This window comes from Hypanus sabinus, chromosome 5, assembly GCF_030144855.1.
Source record: "Hypanus sabinus isolate sHypSab1 chromosome 5, sHypSab1.hap1, whole genome shotgun sequence".
NCBI classification, from domain to species: Eukaryota; Metazoa; Chordata; class Chondrichthyes; order Myliobatiformes; family Dasyatidae; genus Hypanus; species Hypanus sabinus.
Window position 1 is genome coordinate 149,107,694 of NC_082710.1, and position 18,049 is coordinate 149,125,742.

At 43.0% G+C, this 18,049-nt stretch overlaps 1 protein-coding gene across 1 annotated transcript; it reads left to right on the forward strand.

Annotated features, from left to right (window-relative positions):
• The first annotated feature begins 539 nt into the window (after nt 1-539).
• Nucleotides 540-17,728, forward strand: LOC132394440 (ABC-type oligopeptide transporter ABCB9-like). The gene is made up of 12 exons (XM_059970600.1): nt 540-654; nt 1,001-1,555; nt 3,208-3,322; nt 5,771-5,901; nt 5,976-6,181; nt 6,527-6,724; nt 7,746-7,874; nt 10,224-10,412; nt 11,086-11,259; nt 12,985-13,144; nt 14,453-14,589; nt 17,233-17,728. Exons 2-12 carry the CDS (start codon nt 1,057-1,059, stop codon nt 17,437-17,439), a joined length of 2,145 nt encoding a protein of 714 aa, XP_059826583.1. The 5' UTR covers nt 540-654; nt 1,001-1,056; the 3' UTR covers nt 17,440-17,728.
• Nucleotides 17,729-18,049: the final 321 nt, after the last annotated feature.

Below are 18,049 nucleotides of genomic sequence, written 5' to 3' on the forward strand. Positions count from 1 at the left end.
TAACAGGTAGGTCATAATCCTGATCCAGATCTTTGAGCTCAGATGCCTGCACAACAGAGCTGGATTTTAAACTCTATTAATCTATAATGTGTATTTAAACAACTGATATTAGTCAGGGTGATGTTGAAAAGACCGTTATTTGACAATATGCAATGAGCATATTCTATCTGTAGGGTTTTGACCTGAAACGTCCATAATTCCCCCCCGTATGATGCTACTGGACCCGTTAAATTGCATCTGGCTATAATTCTACCTGATGTGTATAGGCAGAGACTATCTCCGTCGTCCCGCCCCCGTTTCCATGGCCCCGGCCTATCCTATCCCCCGTCGTCCCGCCCCCGTTTCCATGGTCCCGGCCTATCCCCCGTCGTCCCGCCCTCGACACCATGGCCCCGGCCTATCCTATCCCCCGTCGTCCCGCCCCCGTTTCCATGGTCCCGGCCTGTCTCCGTCGCCCCGCCCCCCGTCACTCTCCCTGGTTCTGCCCCTCTCGCCTTGGTTCTGCCCCGCCCCCCGTCACTCTCCCTGGTTCTGCCCCTCTCGCCTTGGTTCTGCCCCGCCCCCGTCACTCTGGCCCCGCCCGTACTGCCGCCCCGTGTGAAAGTGAAACCCGAGTGTGGCCCCGGAGAGCGGAGTCTCGCCGTCATTTCAATGGTGGGTTCGTTACCGACGGTCGGTGGGGAACTGGCCGCAGTTTATTAAGGAGGGTGCATGGGGCCGGAGGCTGAACCGGAGTCGTGTATAGAGACCGGTGGCCGGGATGTAAACGCGGGAGCTGGGGGCGTATTTTGGGTGGAGGTGGAGGGCAGACCCTGGGGCGGGTGAGGAGGCATTGGGTGGGGGGTTGTGGCGGAGTGGGACTGTGGAAAACCAGGGATATTAGTGTGGTTCTGGTCGGGAGACGATGGCCAGACGGATGGGTGCAATAGCTGGAGGAGAGTTTACTTCCTGTCTCGGTAACCCGTCGCGTTAGTGAATATGGATGTTTCTGTCATTCCAGGACTCAGTGCAGTGAGTGGCTGATCGGGACCTGGCTCTGCCGAGACTGCCATCAGCATGGCCAGCGTGAGGTTAATTTGCCAGCCTCTGCTGATCCTTGCAGCCGCTGATATCGGGCTCCTCTTCGCCCTGCAGTCGCTGCCCTTTCTCAGTCCCCCGAGTCTACACAAATGGCTCTGTTTCATCCGCGTTTCCGCACTGATTGGGCTGTCCCTGGGGAACCTGTTTAAGGGGCATGAGAGGAGGGAGCTAGTTCCATACCTAGGGACTTTGTGTCTCCTGCTGCCTGTGCTGGGGAGAGTCCAGGAGCTGCTGGAGAGGGGTCATCAAAACCACATGTACAACTGGGTTTTCCTGCTCCTGTCTCATGTTGCTTCTGCCCTCGCAATGGGTTTCTGGACAACCTTCCTGCCTGTTAGTCCAGCCAGTGAAAACGTTCAAGTCACCGCTGAGAAACAGAAATCCAAAGCCACAATCCGCAGACTCCTCTCTTATTCCAAGCCTGACGTCTTCTACCTCCTGGGAGCTTTCTGTTTCCTGACAATTGCAGTACTCAGTGAGTATTCTGACCCACAGCTTTGATGTGCAAAAAGCTCAACGATATACCGGTATCTTGTAACAAAACCTGACAGTTTGATTTAGAAATATTATAAATATAGTGAATGGCTTCAACAAATTTCACTTTCAAAATTACTTTCCCCAAGACCTTGGCTCCAGATAACTAGTGTGTAGGATTCCTTCCTTAATAATGGTAACTATCAGGCTGAATTAATTACAATCCTGTTTCTAAGCAACTTTTGGGGGGGGGGGGGGGGGGAAGGGATCTGTTTTAACCAGCACTCAAGTTCAGATGGCATCTGTGGGGAGAGAACAGAGTCAATGATCTTTCATCATAATTGTCAACATTAGTTTTACAATACTACTGGTTTTAAGATGCAATGACTTTTTGATTATGTATAATATACTAGCTTAACACTATGTATGATTTTGATAATGTCTATTTCACTTTCTGTATTGTTATATATATATTTGAGATAATTCTCCTCCTGTCTGCATTTATGCTCCTTTTAAATCAGTAAAAAGATTGATAAAGAAAAAGATGCAATGAATAAATCAATCAAAAAGGAAGATGGATGGAAGGCAGAGGAAATTAAATGATACAATAGCTAATTTCCAAATTTGTAGAAAAGGTTTTGGTTGGGTTTTAAAATCTAATCTGGGGCAGTTGTCACAGTTTTGGAGGAGGCTGTAGCTGAGGGAAAGCCGTATGCACATCCTGAAAGTTAAAGCCTGTGACCCTACAGAGCTGTATAAAATCAGGAGTGGCTGAGGTCCAGTCAAAGCACTCAAACTTTTTTCCTCATGGAAAGGGAATCAAAAGCTGGAGGGCAAGAGGAGTGAGAGGTTTGCCGTATGAGGAGCATCTGGCAGCTCTTGGGCTGTATTCAGGAGAATGAGGGGGGGATCTCATAGAAACATTCCAAATGTTAAAAGGCCTGAACAGATTAGAAATGGCACAGTTATTTCCCATAACAGGGGAGTCTAGGACAAGAGGGCACAACTTCAGGATTGAAGGAAGTCCTTTTAGAACTGAGATGTGAAGAAATTACTTTAGTCAGAAGGCAGTAAATCTGTGGAATTTGTTACCACGAGTGGCTGTGGAGGCCAAGTCATTGGGTGTATTTAAGATAGAGATAGATAGGTTCTTGATTAGCCAGGGCATCAAAGGGTATGGGGTGAAGGCAGGGGAGTGGGGATGATTGGAAGAACTGAATCAGCCCATGATTGAATGGCAGAGCAGGCTCGATGGTCCAAATGGCCTACTTCTCCTATGTCTTATGTCTTATATCAAAATGAGCTGAGAGGCAATCTCTTCACCCAGAGGCTGCTGCGTATGTGGAATGAGCTGTCAGAGGGAGTAGCTGAGGCAGGTACAGGAACAACATCTGAAAAACTCTTGGACAGCTACAGGCATTGGAAAACAGAGGGATAAGGGCTAAATGTGGAAAAGTAGGATTAGTTGGATGTGCATCTTGGTCAGTATTGATCAGTTGGGCCGAAGGTCCTGTTTCTGTGCTGTATGATTCTGTGACTCTTAAGACGTCATTGTTTGTCACCTGGGTTTGTCATCTCAAAATCTGTCATGTGTCACATTTGAATAGTTAAAAATTGTTTTTGTTAAATCACCTACTTACGTTCATTTTCCAGGCCAGACATTTATCCCATATTTCACTGGAAGAGTTATCGATATCCTGAGCAATAAGTACAAGACGTCAGCGTTTCACAACGCCATCTTATTAATGTGTTTAGCCTCGGTAGTGAGGTAAGCATTCGAACACCAGGTGAAATAGCCTAACAAACAAGAGAAAACCTGCAGATGCTGGAAATCCGAAAATGCTGGAGGAACTCAGCAGGTCCAGGCAGCATCAATGGAAAAGAGTGCAGTCGACGTTTCAGGCCAAAACTCTTTGGCAGGACTGAAGAAAAACCACTGAAGAGTAGATTAGGAAAGTGGGGATAGGGGAGAGATAGGTGATAGATGATAGGTGAAACTTGGTGGGGGAGGGATAAAGCAAAGAGCTGAGAAGTTGATTGGTGAAAGAGACAGAAGGCCATGGAAGAAAGAAAAGGGGGAGGTGATGGGGAGGCAAGGAGATGGCATGAGAGAGGGACAAGGAGATGGGAAATGGTGAAGGGTGGGAGAGGGGCATAACCGGATGTTTGAGAAATTGATGTTCATGCCATCAGGTTGGAGACTACCCAAGTGGGATATAAGGCGTGGTTCCTCTAACCTAAGTGTGTGACTGTGGAGGAGGCCATGGATGGACATATTGGAATGGGAGTTGAAATTAAAAATTAAGGTGGCCTCTTGAGATCCTGCTTGTCTAATCTAGATGCCTTACACAATGATATTATTGGTATCCTAGAGTCAACATTACAGTATGGTTATATGGTTAATAACATACACAATTTGTATATAATTCAAAAATAATATTTCTCAGTACAGCTATAAGTCATCCTGTGCAATCTCAAATTGACTCATTTAACTGCTTCTGTCAATTAGAGTATAACCCTTAGCATAACCCTCACTGACCTCTTTGTGTGAGATGTAGCACAGAACTTTGGCCTACCCTGTGCATGCCAACCATGTATTCCATTTTCTACCACTTGGTCCACTTCCAGTCTGCCTTGGCAATTGAAGTGCTCGTCTGGATGCTACTTAAGAGTTGTAAGTCTCTGCCTTCACCAACCCCTTAGGCAGTGTGTTCAGATTCTAACCACCCTGTAGGTGAGAAAATTCTCCAGTTCTTCCCAGATCCTACCATTTATAGTGTAAAGTCATTATTGTTCCCAAGGTGTCTCACCTCTCAGCTATCAGCATTAAATTCCATCTGCCATTGCTCTGCTCAGTAAGTCAACTGATACACATCACTCTGTAGCCTGAGACTTCTCATTATCAATGCCACAATGAATTCCTGTATCAACAGTAAACATAGTGATTGTATCTCCGTCATTTGTACTTAAAATCATTAATACATATTAACAACTTAAGGATCTCTGTGGTAAACCACTGGTCACTGGCTTCCATTCACAAAAGAGAACCTCCATCATCACCCTCTGTCTCCGGTCCCAAGCATACTTTGATCCAATTTGTCAACTTGTCCTGGATATCTTGGGCCCCAACCTTTTGGGCCAAGTCTCCCAATGGGGCCTTGTCAAAGTCTTTACTGAAGTTCAAACTGACCAGATCACTACATCACCTTGGATGATTTTTTAAAGAGTGAATTAATAAAGTTGGTCAGAAGGGATCTCCCACATTAACGAAACCATGCTGACAGCCTTTGATGAATAGGCCTTTCAAAGCATTTTTTTTTGGTCCAAAAAATTCCTTTTCACTCCTTTCCAAAGTAAATTTGTTATCTAAGTGCACAGATGTAACCATATACTACCCTGAGACCCATTTTGTGCAGGCATTCACAGGAAATAGAAAGAAACACAAATGAATCAATGAAAAAATGCACACAACAGAGATGGGCAAACAACCAATGTGCAAAATACAACAAATTATGCAAATACAAAAAGAAAAAACAGAAATAAATATGAAGACCACCAAGTTGTAGCGTCTTCAAAAGTGAAATTTAGTTTTGGGGTGATTGAAGTTCTCCCATCTGGTGGTTAAGGGGTAACTCTTGAACTTGGTGGTGTGGGACTTGAGGCCCAGGTATCTCCTGGCAGCATAAGGCAGAGAGCTTGGATGGTGGGCGTACTTGATGGATACTGCTTTTCTGCAACAGCACTCTTTCTAAATGGACTAATAAACTAATAATCTGGGACAGTTCAAATCCCATCATGGCCGTGAAATTAAAATTTAGAAATTCTTGAATTTAAAATTAAGTACACATTAGTAAAATTAAATACAAAACTACTGTTTTATTGAGAAAAAGATATAGTGCTTTCCAGGCCTATACAATGAATAAACTCTTCTCGGGCATTAATCGGTACTGATGTTTCAGTGACAAACTCTGGCATCTTCCTCATCAGGGATGATGAAGATGGCACAGTCTGTCATTGAAACATTGGTTCTAATTGATACCTGTACCTGGCTGGAAGCCCAAGAAAAGTTTATTGTTTAAAACCCGATCTGGTTCCTTTAAGGATGGGCAAAGAACAACTGCTGATTACCATTGTGGTAAAACATTATGTTAAAGAGCAAAAAAAGTGCTGTATAAGGTGAAATAATTGAATTAAAATGTTGATTTATTCTCTCTAGCGCTCTTTCGGCTGGATGCCGAGGAGGTCTGTTTATGTTCACACTTGCCCGACTTAACAAACGGATCCGGAATCTTCTTTTCACATCCCTGACCTCTCAGGAAATTGGATTTTTCGAGAGCACCCACACAGGTAGGTTCTGTCCAGAGTCAGTCAGCCCACAATGACATCATCAGAAGTATTCACGTTCTCTCTTGCTCCAATAGGTGAAATCATATCCCGTCTGTCCACGGACACAACAGTGATGAGTCGCTCTATTGCTGCAAATGTCAACATCTTCCTTCGGAGTCTCATAAACACTATCGGCATGTACTTCTTCATGTTCAAGATCTCCTGGCAACTCACTTTACTAACGTTTATTGAGTCTCCTCTAACTGGAGCAGTGCATAAGTTGTACAACAAATATTATCAGGTACTTAAATGTATGCAGAGAGATATGTGTTTTGAGAATCAATACTGGGCTGAATTTAACCATTGTATCTGTACTGGTTCCTTGTAAAAGCAATCCAAGCAGTCCCACAGCCCACAACATTGAAATTCAGTCCTTTCAGATACTATTCCGTAAAATGGAATGTGCTTTCACCATTCCACCAGCAATGTGTTCCTGGTTCCACCCATTGGCTATGCTTCAAATTTGGTTATTTTGACAATTACCTTCATTCTGTGTTTCCTGGCTCTTGATTTGTCTGTTAGTAGGAGACTGTAGTATAAAGAGCATTTCTCAGAATATTTTACTAACCTGCTGTTGAAATTTTAGGATCTGGCAAAGGAGATCCAAGATTCAATGGCAAAGTCAGACCAGGAGGCAGCTGAAGTAATTTCTTCTATCAAAACCGTGAGGAGCTTTGCAACAGAAGAAGAAGAAGCAAAACGTTATCATACGAAACTCTTAAATACACAAAATCTAAAAATCAAGAGGGACTTTATCCGAATTGGCTACTTGCTTTTTCGGAGGGTGAGTGAACTTGTGCAATGAGATGTGTCTGATATGCATGAGGGGTGGGGTATAGGATGGTTTTAGTCAACCTTTCAGTAGCCCCTTAAACTTTCAGCCACTCTGTTATGAGAAGCGATGGCTTTGAAGTTATTAGGTGTTGTACAAAAATCACAAATAAGGGGTAAGAGTGGATTTTATAGATTATGATGATGATGGCGGATCACAGAAAATATTACTTGGCAAATCGAGCATTGAGTACAGGAGATGGGATGTAATGTTGAAGTTGTATAAGACATTGATGGGGTCTAATTCGGAGTATAATGTTCAGTTTTAGTCACCTACCTAGAAGACAGACAAAAACAAGACTGAAGGAGTTCAGAGAAAACTTACAAGGATGTTGCCGGGACTTGAGGTTCTGAGTTATAAGGGGAACATCAGGGGAACTCCTTCACTCAGAGAGTCGTGAGAGTGTGGAACAAACTGTCAGCCCAAGTGCTGCATGCAAGCTCGATTTCAATGTTTAAGAGAAGTTTGGATAGGTACACGGATGGTAGGGGTATGGAGGGTATGGTCCTAGTGCAGGTCAATGGGAGTAGGCAGTTTCAATGGTCTGGCATGGGCTAGATGGGCCAAAGGGCCTGTTTTTGTGCTGTACTTTTCTGTGACTCTATAAATAGACAAAATGCTGGTGAGAAGTTAGTGTAGACCAGATTGTCTCAAGATAGCCAGGTGCTGATGGAATAGCAGCTATTGCTGTTTTGTAATGGGTGATAATTTCAGAGTGGTGTCCATTTCAGTTCCTCTGGGGGCCTTAGTTTTATGTAACCTGCAGAAGTGAGCACCTAATTAGATTTGATGCTGTTGCCGGCTTTTGATCTGGGCTCCAGATTTATTGGGTTTTATTTGTGCTATTCACTTGTTGTAACTTCCATGTCCTTGTCTGCCTTATTAATTAATGCAACATCTTACCCCCGCTGAATTACAGTATGTATACTTGCTTTAGTTTAAATGCTTATAATCATCTCTGGTCTTCTTTCAGCTTCTCCAACTGCTTATGCACATCTTTATACTGTACTGTGGGAAGGAACTAATCGAAAGTGATTACATGACTGTGGGAAATCTGGTCTCCTTTATGCTTTATCAAACAGATGTTGGCGCTTATATTCAGGTGAGTTACTTCCTCAAAGTAAGATTAATTCTCTCCCTCCATCCCCACTTCCTCCTGATCCATGACCATTAGCCTTCTCCCCCTCAGCCACAAGCCTCAGATAGAACATTGGCTAGACCACCTTCCAAGTACTTTGTGCAGTTCTGGTCACCGTACTGTGGAAGAATGTGATTGCAGTGGAGAGAGTGTGGAAATCCACCAGGATTTTGACTAGGATGCAGTGTTTCAGTTATAAGACGAGACTGGAGAGGCTGAGTTTGTTTTCTTTTGAGTGGAGCAGGTTGACAGAGTCCTGATGGGTGTACCTTAACGTCCACCCTGTGTAAATCCCCTTCCTCATAAAGTCTTTCTCTCAAAGGATGTTTAAAGCAAAAGAGCATTAGAACATAGAATATGGAAGAGTACAGCAAAGGAACTGGCCCTTTCACCCATGATATTGTGCCAGACTGATTAAACTGCCCACCTAAACTAATCCATGTCTCTATCCCTCTGTTCACTGCACATTCATGGCTAAAAGCCATCATGGACCCCTTGAGTAACGGTCTTGGCCCATGGCATTAAAAAGGTTGCGGACCTCTGCTCTGGAACATCTTTATCATATCTGCCTCCATCAGCCTCCCAGGCACTCACTACTCTCTAATGAAAACAATCTTCCCTGCACATCTCTGTTGAACTCTTTTCTCCCTTTGCCTTAATGACATGCAGTTGAACTATAACAAACTGACCTAGGTTAGGCAAATCAGTAAATGAATCATAATTAATTCAAAACACATACTTCATTGTCCCAACATAAACATCCAGTAAATTTCCACACTGTCACTTGAAAAAAACCATTCCCTTTTCTCAGTTGCACTCAGGATGAGGCTTTCCATTCCAAAACGTTGGTGATATCTTCCTCATTCAAAGAATTGGGTTTCTCTTCATCTACCTTTGATGCTGCTCCCACATGCATCTTCTCCATTTCCTGGATATCCACCCTCACTCCGTATTCGAGATAGAGTTCCACTTGTCCTTACCTACCACCCCACGAAGCGAAAATCAAACAAAGCCCTTGATGTTTATAAAGATGGGAGAAAGAATTTTAGAAGGGAGTTAGGAAAGCCAAGAGGGGCCATGAAAAGTCCTTGTCAAGTTGAATTAAATAGAGGTCGAAGGCATCCTATCCATACATTAAGAGCAAGAGGATAATTATTTTTGAGTTCCACCCATATGGACTCAGTGGATGAGCTCTCCATTACGTCCCCCCCGAGTGCAGTTGTTCTATTGTTCCTGATTAGTTGCCCCTTTACCTCCTTCTATATATTTTAAAACATCAAAACTCGGAACACTACACACTCATTACTGTCTCTCTCTCAAACAAGCCTCTGTCATAGCTACAATATCTTAGTTCTGTTGCTGATCCATGCTCATCACCGTTACCCACTGGCACCATCTCATCTGTCCCTTCAGACGACAAGACATGGGAGCAGAATTAGGCCATTCGGCCTACTGAGTCTGCTCCACCGTTCCATCATGGATGAGTTACTAACCTCAGAAGGGCACTGATGAGTACAGCAGAACGGAGGGATCTGGGAATACAAATCCACAGTTCCTTGAAAGTGACATCACAATTTGAGAAGGTCATAAAGAGAGCTTTTGGCAGATTGGCCTTCATAGAACAAAGTATTGAGTACAGGAGTTGTGATGTTCTGGTGAAGTTTTACAAGACATTGGTGAGGTCAGATTTAGAGTATTGTTTGTTCTGGTCAGCTACCTACAGGAAAGGTATCATTAAGATCAAAAGTGTACCGAAAAAGATCACAAGAATGTTTTCAGGACCTGAGTTATAGTGAAATGTTGAATAGGTTAGGACTTTATTCCCTGGAGCATAGGAGAATGAGGATAGAGATTTGCAAAATTATCAGGGGTTTAGATAGGGTAAATGCAAACAGGCTTTTTCCTCTGAGGTCGGGTGAGACTAGGACTGGAGGTCATAGATTAATGGTCACAGGTGAAATATTTAAGGAGACCCTGAAGGGAACACCTTCATTGAGAGGCTGGTGAGAGTGTTGAATAAGCTGCCAGCAGAAGTGAATGTGGGTTAGGTTTCAACATTTCGAGCTATTTGGAAAATTACACTGATGCAAGGGGTATGGAGGGCTCTGGTCCAGGTGTGGGCTTGGGAGATTAACATTCAGCACAGTGTGAATCTGCTAAAGGGCCTGTTTCTGTGCTGTCGTGCTCACCTTTCTGTATTGAGATGAGAAGCATGTGGTTAACAGAGAAACCCCATGAGTGAGTTAAGGATTCTGCTGTTGATAGTGAATGTAATGACAAAATCTAATATGCTTGATTCACACCCGTCCACAGACTCTGGTTCACTTCCACGCTGAGCTCTACCGCTCCGTAGGAGCTGCAGACAAAGTCTTTGCCTACCTGGATCGGACACCTGCTCTGCGCAATGATGGGAAGCTGCAGCCCAAGTCACTGAGAGGTCATGTGGAGTTTCGTAATGTATCATTCTTCTACCCCACCAGACCACAGCTAATGGTGCTGAAGGTAAAGTTGTTCAATAGGAAAATCTTAGTTCAACTGTGTTGCCAAACACATCAGTTAAGATGACCCACTGTTAGCATGACACCCTGACATACTGAGCACCCTCCTCCCCAAAAGAGCTGCTGTTCTGTTGCAGTTGGACTTCCATGCATTTGCATTCTATTGTCTAGGCAGTAATGGTTAAAGTTCAGATAGAGTTTCTAGTTAATGGCCTTACATGAAGGCTAACTTTTCACATACAAAATAATGATGGAATAATGAATGGTCTGAACTGCCATTTCTGAGTGAATTTGGGTGAATGCTTATTAGTTTACCTAATACACTAACGGCTGAGCTGATGCTTGTAGTGGAGATGATGGGGGAAGTAATCCAGGACTAAGAAACTTGAGAATTACTCTGGGACTAACTGTTCCCAAAATTTAGATGGTAATTTTTCATAATTTTATTCAAGAGAAATAGTGATCATTGTGGAAATATCCTGTTGCATGGAAAAGTAAAACTAGTTTTATAGGAAGCAACATAGTTCTGTCCAGCACTATAATCCTGCTTCACCGAATATTTCTTTGCGCAAGCTGGTAAGTATTTTGTTTAGCTGGATACACATGCCTGCTTCAATGGCAATTAAATATGAACTTGAACGATGGAAGTTCCTCACAAATCTGATTTTTCTTTGCAGAATGTGTCCTTTGAGGTGCGGAGTGGGGAGGTGACAGCCCTGGTGGGACACACGGGTGGTGGGAAGACTACCTGTGTGTCCCTCCTGCAACGCTTCTATCAGCCCCAGTCAGGACAGATCCTGCTGGATGGGATTCCCATTGAGGAGTACGAGCACAAGTATTACCACAGCAAGGTAAGGGGGGGGGGGGTTACACAGGGGCTGGTGAGAGAGCTCCATACACAGGACAGTGAGGGTTCAGAGAGCCATGGGGTACAGAATGTTACATACACACTGATTCCTGCTTTCCCTTGTTTTGAGCTGTGGGTGAGGAGCATCTATTGTCCTCTCTCAATATCCTTGAGAAGGCAATGCAAACTGCCTTGAACTGCTGCTGCCATCAAATGAAAGTGCTCCCATAGAGATATTGCAGTGGAAGTTCCAGGATTTACACACAGTGATATGGAAGGAATGGTGATCATATTCCCTTTTGGAGGTGAATCTCAGATGGTGCTGTTCCGTGCAGCCAATGTCGCTCTCCTTTATATTGGTGGAGATTGGTCCTTGAGATGCTGTTGGCATAGCTGGGATGAGCGACTCATGTGAATTAGAAGCAGGAAATGCTGGAAACACTCAGCAGGTCGGACAGTGTCTGTGAAGAGTTGAACAGTTAATGGTTCAGTCTGAAAAGTTGTAAGCATTTTATAAGTAGTGCAAATGTGTTTGAAACAATGTGCGACTGCCAACTCAACATTCCAAAAAATTTGTATTCCTGGGAAACTCGTTCCTCTGCAGCATTGTGAGCATAGCTTCACCAAAAGGATAGGCATAGATGTGGATGAAGGGAATAGAACTGAAGGAGAAATTGTTAATTGTGCAAATGTAGTTCAGCAGATGCAGAAGGGTGATGGTGCAAGGCTGGCTGGCCCTTTGTGCTTAGAAAGGACACGTGAAATGTCATGTGGAAATATTTCTGTAACCCTGAAGTCTTTATGAATTTATAACTTTTATAAAATGTGTTGTGACAAAATGGAACCTATGTGATCCCAGAGTGCTTTGTTGTTTGAATGGAAGCTTGCAAGTACTCTGAGTGTGTTTTATATCAAGATGCATGTTTAAGGCAGGAATGTTTTGACACTAGAGAAACACAGCTCACGTCTGTCATGGGGGGAAAAAGCCTCCAGATAAGAAAGAAATGTTATGGGATGGAACACTGTAATTGCTAGTCTCTGTAAAAGTATAAAAGTGGTTTGTTTTGTCCTATAAGGTTGAAACTACCTACCAACTTGATGTTTAGAGATAGACTTTCCTCACAAGTAATAAATGCGCCTATAATTTTATCTACTCTGAATTTGTTGTAGGTTGTTACTATATATTAGAAGACCCAGCTGAATGGTACACGGCAGTCATATCCACCAAGGATGCTAATGGAGTGCCATTTTAGTATTTCCAGGGAGACACTTAAATTTCAGGGTGCATTGCAGTAGTGGTCATGTTACGTGATGAGCAATGATCCAGGGACATGAGTTTCAATCCCAACACAATGGTTTGGGAGCTTCAGGTTTAAGTCATTAAACATGGGATTAAAAATCAAATCCCTGTTTTTGAATTGTCATGCAAACCCGCTTGGGTCACCAATGTCCACTGCTTTGGACTGGTCTGCTTATGGCCAGGGTTACATTCAGAGAGAGAGAGAGAGAGAGACTCTGATGAGGTGTGTTTGAGGAAGCTTCTTAAAGAAGGAGATTCCAGAGCTTCAGACTTTGGTAGCTGGAAGGTGGTAGAGTGTTGCTCAAGAGGCCAGGATCAGAGTTCAGTATTAAAGGGGTGATGGATATAAAAACAAAAACTATTTTTAAAAAATATTTGATGATGTTGTTGTTAGATATTAAAACTGGTCTTTCTGTTTCCCCCCCCCAGGTTGCTCTGGTCAGCCAGGAACCGATACTGTTTGCTCGATCCATCCAGGAGAATATTTCCTATGGCCTCACAGACTGTCCACGTAAAGCTGTGAGCGAAGCTGCTGAAAAGGCCAAGGCTGCCGGTTTCACACGGGCTTTGAAGGATGGTTATGACACAGGCAGGTGTTGCATGTGCCGGTTACACGGTTGTCCACAGCGGTTAAAGTGAGTTGTGTCTGAGCAATATCACAGGGCATATCAGCCCCCAGACTTCTACTGCATAGCGCATCACACCATGTGCTGGGGATCATATCAGATGTCTGTCTCTCTGTCCTAAACTAAGGGTAGATGTGACTGTATTATTACCTCATTCAAACTGGGTCTCGACTAGACAACTAAAGGACTGCTCTCTCCAGGTCCTCCTCACCCCAAGAGATTAGACTAGCTAGTGTTGCATTATAATGTGGAAAGGGATGGAGGTGTAGAAACAGGAACTAGCCCTTCTCCCAGAATTATTCAGAGCCCATGGCTTTGAGTCAGGTGTTGCATGTGGGCTGAAAGCCATCTGTTCCATCATAATAACTGGCGGTTGAGGAGTCTGGGCTGGTGGAACAACTTCCTCTCCATTCACCCATTTAATGGCCAGAAGACCAGAGGCTGGAAGCCCACTGGTGTCCAGGTAGAGGACAGAGAAAAAGGTCACAGAGCTATCCAACAGACTTTGGACATGCACCTGGCACTGAACCCCTCTGAGCTATTGGAAGTGATCACTCATTTTTTCCTTGACTCTTGGACACAGTTTGTCCAATTGGGAGCACCTGATGTTGGGTCCTTGGGACATGGAATTACAGACCACTACAGCACCAAAGCAGGCCATTTGGCCCATCAGGTCTGTGCTTGTTTAGTTTTCTGCCTAGTCCCACCTACCTGCACCTGGACCATAGCCCTCCGCCCCATTGCCATCCATGTACCTTTCCAAATTCCTGTTAACTGTTACAAATGAACCCACATCACCACATAGATTGAGAGTTCTGTGATATAGAGTGTACCTCAATTTTCATACATTACATCCCTCCCACTTCAGACAGTCTGTGTGGAGTTTTTTGTATGTTTTGTCCATGATCTCCAGCTGCTCCATTTCCCATTCACTTCCCAAAAGCTTGCCAGAAGGTTAATAAGCCATTGTAAATTATGCCTTGGCTCTGCTGAATTTTGAAAGTGGCAGTTGATAAGAGAATAAGTTGCAGGGGTATAGAGAATGGCACCGATGGAAATTGGGGAGAATATATTTAGGAAGAGTGCAAAAGTGGTTCTTGAAGGTCCAAATGAACTCGGACTGAATGCCTATTTCCATAACTCTCCAAACGTTACACTTGTGATACCACATCCATAATTTTGGAACCAAGGCTTTAAACGAAGAGTATGTGAACCCTTGTATGTAAGATGGGATATGAGCATTACAATCCAATTGCAAAATCTCTTCACAGATGTTGGAGAAAAGGGAGGTCATCTCTCCGGAGGGCAGAAACAGAGGATTGCACTTGCTCGAGCCATTGTCCGAGACCCAAAGGTTCTCATCCTGGATGAAGCCACCAGTTCCCTGGATGTAGAAACTGAGCACTTGGTAAGACATTTCATTCCAGTTCTTCTGACTGAGTTAGGTAGAACCATGAGTTCCCGTTTGAAGGTACTTCCGAAGAGAGCAGACCAACCATGGGATCCAGGCTGAGGATCCTAGCAGGGACAGCAGTAAGTGGCAAAAGCTTTGGGCCAAGAATGTTGTGGCCATGCAATGGAAGCATTATTGTGACTTGGATATATTCAAGGAGAAATATCAGAGACCCAAGTGTAGTGAAATCCATGAAAGCCAAGATCACTTTGTTCATTATCCATTGTCAAATACTAATTTTAAATGGTTAAAAAAGGTGAATAATCAAAATATTTGTATCACACAAATCATTTTTATAAGAAGTAGTAAATTAATTACTATTTGGATCACATTGATGTTAAATCTTACAATAACACTATCTAAATACAAGATATCAGAGGAATGGCATCAAGAATTTCTATTCTGTAAAACTCTCGACTCAGACATCAATGATACTCTCAAGATGACACTTATGCATAGGAATTGGAGACTACTATAAATGATGAACAGCTAAGACCCTTAGCTAACATTTAGGAAACACAGAATACTTGGTATCTGAAGAAATGATGTGGGTTGTAAGGGCTTTCGTTCGCTTGGGATTAGACTGGGATGAGGAGCACTTTGGAGTCATTGTGTGACTCAGTTTCTGGGAAGTGTTTTATCACACAGCAATAGAAATCATTTAGTAACGTGCTGCATCACTGGCTATTGTGGTGGGGATAAAGCATATGGAGTAGACAGTGATATACTTGTATGGACGGAAGGTTCACTGGCCTACAGGGAATAAAGAGTTGGCATAATTAGGTGTTTTCAAAATGTAATGAGTGGTGGGCCTCAACTTTTCACAGGTTATACAGATAACATGTAGGCACTGAAGGCAGGGTTGCTGTTGACACAATGGAAGGAGAGTAAGTTGTGAAGAGGACTTGAGAAGATGTAGGTAGGTTAAGCAAATGGGCACCGATCTTGTTAATGATGTGGAAAATGTTCATTTTGGCAGGATTTTTTTAAAAGCAAGAATGCATATTTTGGTGAGAGATTACAGGACTCTAAGATGCAGATGGATCTAGGAGACCAGGTGCATATTTCTCAAAAGGCTAGAGTGCAGGTGCAATGAGTAAATAGAAAATGTTTTGGTCCAGTGTAAGGAGAATAGAATACAAAAGGTATGATTCTATGGCTTGGCTACATAGGGGTTTGGTGCAATCATACTTTACAGAATTGATCTACTTCATTATGAAGGGAGGTTCACTAGATTAATTCCTTGAATCTGCAGTTTGTTTTGTAAGGAAGGGCCGGACAATCTGAGCTTGAATTCACTGGAGTTCAGAAGAGTGCGAGGGGACTTGAGGAAAAACGTTTAAGGTCCTGAGGAGCCTTGATAGAGTACTATGGAGATTGTTTCCTCTTGTGGGAGAATCTCGAACTAGTGCTCACCATTTCATTACAAGGGGTCATGAATCTTTGGAAAGTCTTTATCAAGGGGCAGTGGAAGCAATCTTTGAATATTTGAAGTCAGAAGTAGATAGATACTTGATCAGCAGGGAGGCTGAAAGGTTACTGGAAATAGGAACGCAGCGTTGAGGTTGTAGTCTCATCAGCTGTGACATGACTACAAGGGGGAGTTGTCTCCAGGAGCTGAGTCTCATCCTGCTCCTGATTCACATGAGGATTGTCCGTGAACCAAGAAGTTTTGTAGTTAATCACACTTGTGGGCCTGGGGTTACAACCAGACCAGGCAAATTCTGTTCCTGAATTGGTAAATTGAATATAGTTTTATCACTACTATTATTGGCATTAACACTCTACCCCCAGATTTGATTACGTGAGCTTGTTTACGCCACTGATTGAATGGATCACACCTCTGGATATGGCCAAAGCCCTCATCTCCATCTTTTTTACTACAGGGATGTGACACATGGCTAGCTATCTCAATCCCACTAGTAAACCTGAGGACATTCAAAACTTTGATTGTCTCCTAGTTCTCCTCTCTGTGCCTCTGTATCCTCCAGCCAAATATTTGATGATGGGTGTGAGGTGGTATATTCCGATGTATCTGGGGCTTCAGAGTGTTCCTGCTGCATGAACTCAAAGTTCTCAGTACCACTCAGAATGCTTCCTCGCCATCTTGGGCTAGAGATTCTTCCCACTGAAGGTGACTTTGAGAGCATCCTTGATTCTTTGATATTTAGTAGAGGGAGTTATGTTGGACATACAAGCCAAATGGCTTACCCAGCAGTGCCAAATGAGTTTCTTTAGCACGTCGACGTTGGGTTGGGAGATACTTTACTTATCCAGCCTGTAGCTTCGGAGAGCACGTGAATATTGCACCTGAAACAAATCTGAATAATGCTAATGCAATAGTCTTCTGTACTAACACACACAAAATACTGGAGGAACTCAGCAGGACAGGCAGTATCTATGGAAATGAATAATTAGTCAACGTTTTGGACCTACACCATTCATCAGGATGGATGAAGGGTCTCGGTCTGAAACGTCAACTGTTTATTCTTTTTCAAGTATGCTGCCTGACATGCTGAATTCTTTCAGCATTTTGTGTGTGTGCTCTGGATCTCCAGAGCCTGCAGGATCTCTAACATTCTGTATTAACTCTTCCAGATTCAGCAGGAGTTGTCCAAATTCCAAGATCAGGCAATTATAGTCATTGCTCATCGTCTGAAAACAGTAGAAAGGGCAAATAAAATCCTGGTGATGGAGAACGGGTCCATAGTGGAAGAAGGATCTCACCTTGAGTTGATGCAAGCTAAAGGACAATACTACAGATTACTTCAGAGAGACTTCATAAAGTCCAATAATGGAGAGTAAAGCCAAGTACCTGGATATTATTGGACATGGACCCACTTGCTTTGATGCTGTTAGTGCTTTGTACAGTTATTTGAAACTTAAGAGAAATTTCATACCAAATCAGTAAATTGTTCTAGAATCATTTGATGATATTTGTAATTGAAATGTTGTGAATTTGTTTGAAGTTTAGATAGTTTATGGCTGTTATTATATTTCATTATATTTGCAAACCAGATGTAAAATAGCATGGAATAATTTGCCAACTGGTTAATGGTCTGAAGTGACAAAATAAAAAAGTATCATATATATATTTATAGAAACAGACATTACCCTCTTGTACTCTTGGATAAAACTTAAAATGTGCTCTGATACATAATCCAGAAACAGTACTCAGATTAGTGTTTTTTTCTTAAAGTCCTTTTTTAAAAATATATTGTCATTTCTCCAAGGTAATCTTAAAAAAACGTAGTTTTAAACAGAATGGAAAAGTTTAAAGGAAATATGCAGGGCAATTTTTTTTCCACACAGATTGGTGTGTGCCTGGAACTGGTGCCTGGGATGGTGGTGGAGGCAAATGCTTTCGTATTGAAGAGACATTTAGACAGACTCATGAATACACAGGGAATGGAAG

Excerpts from the sequence above, each read along its gene's own strand:
- LOC132394440 (XM_059970600.1), top strand. The coding sequence starts at position 1,057 with ATGGCCAGCGTGAGGTTAATTTGCCAGCCTCTGCTGATCCTTGCAGCC. Across the intron at positions 1,556-3,207 it reads CCTGACAATTGCAGTACTCA|GCCAGACATTTATCCCATAT; the intron begins GTGAGTATTCTG and ends TTCATTTTCCAG. Across the intron at positions 13,145-14,452 it reads GAAGGATGGTTATGACACAG|ATGTTGGAGAAAAGGGAGGT; the intron begins GCAGGTGTTGCA and ends ATCTCTTCACAG.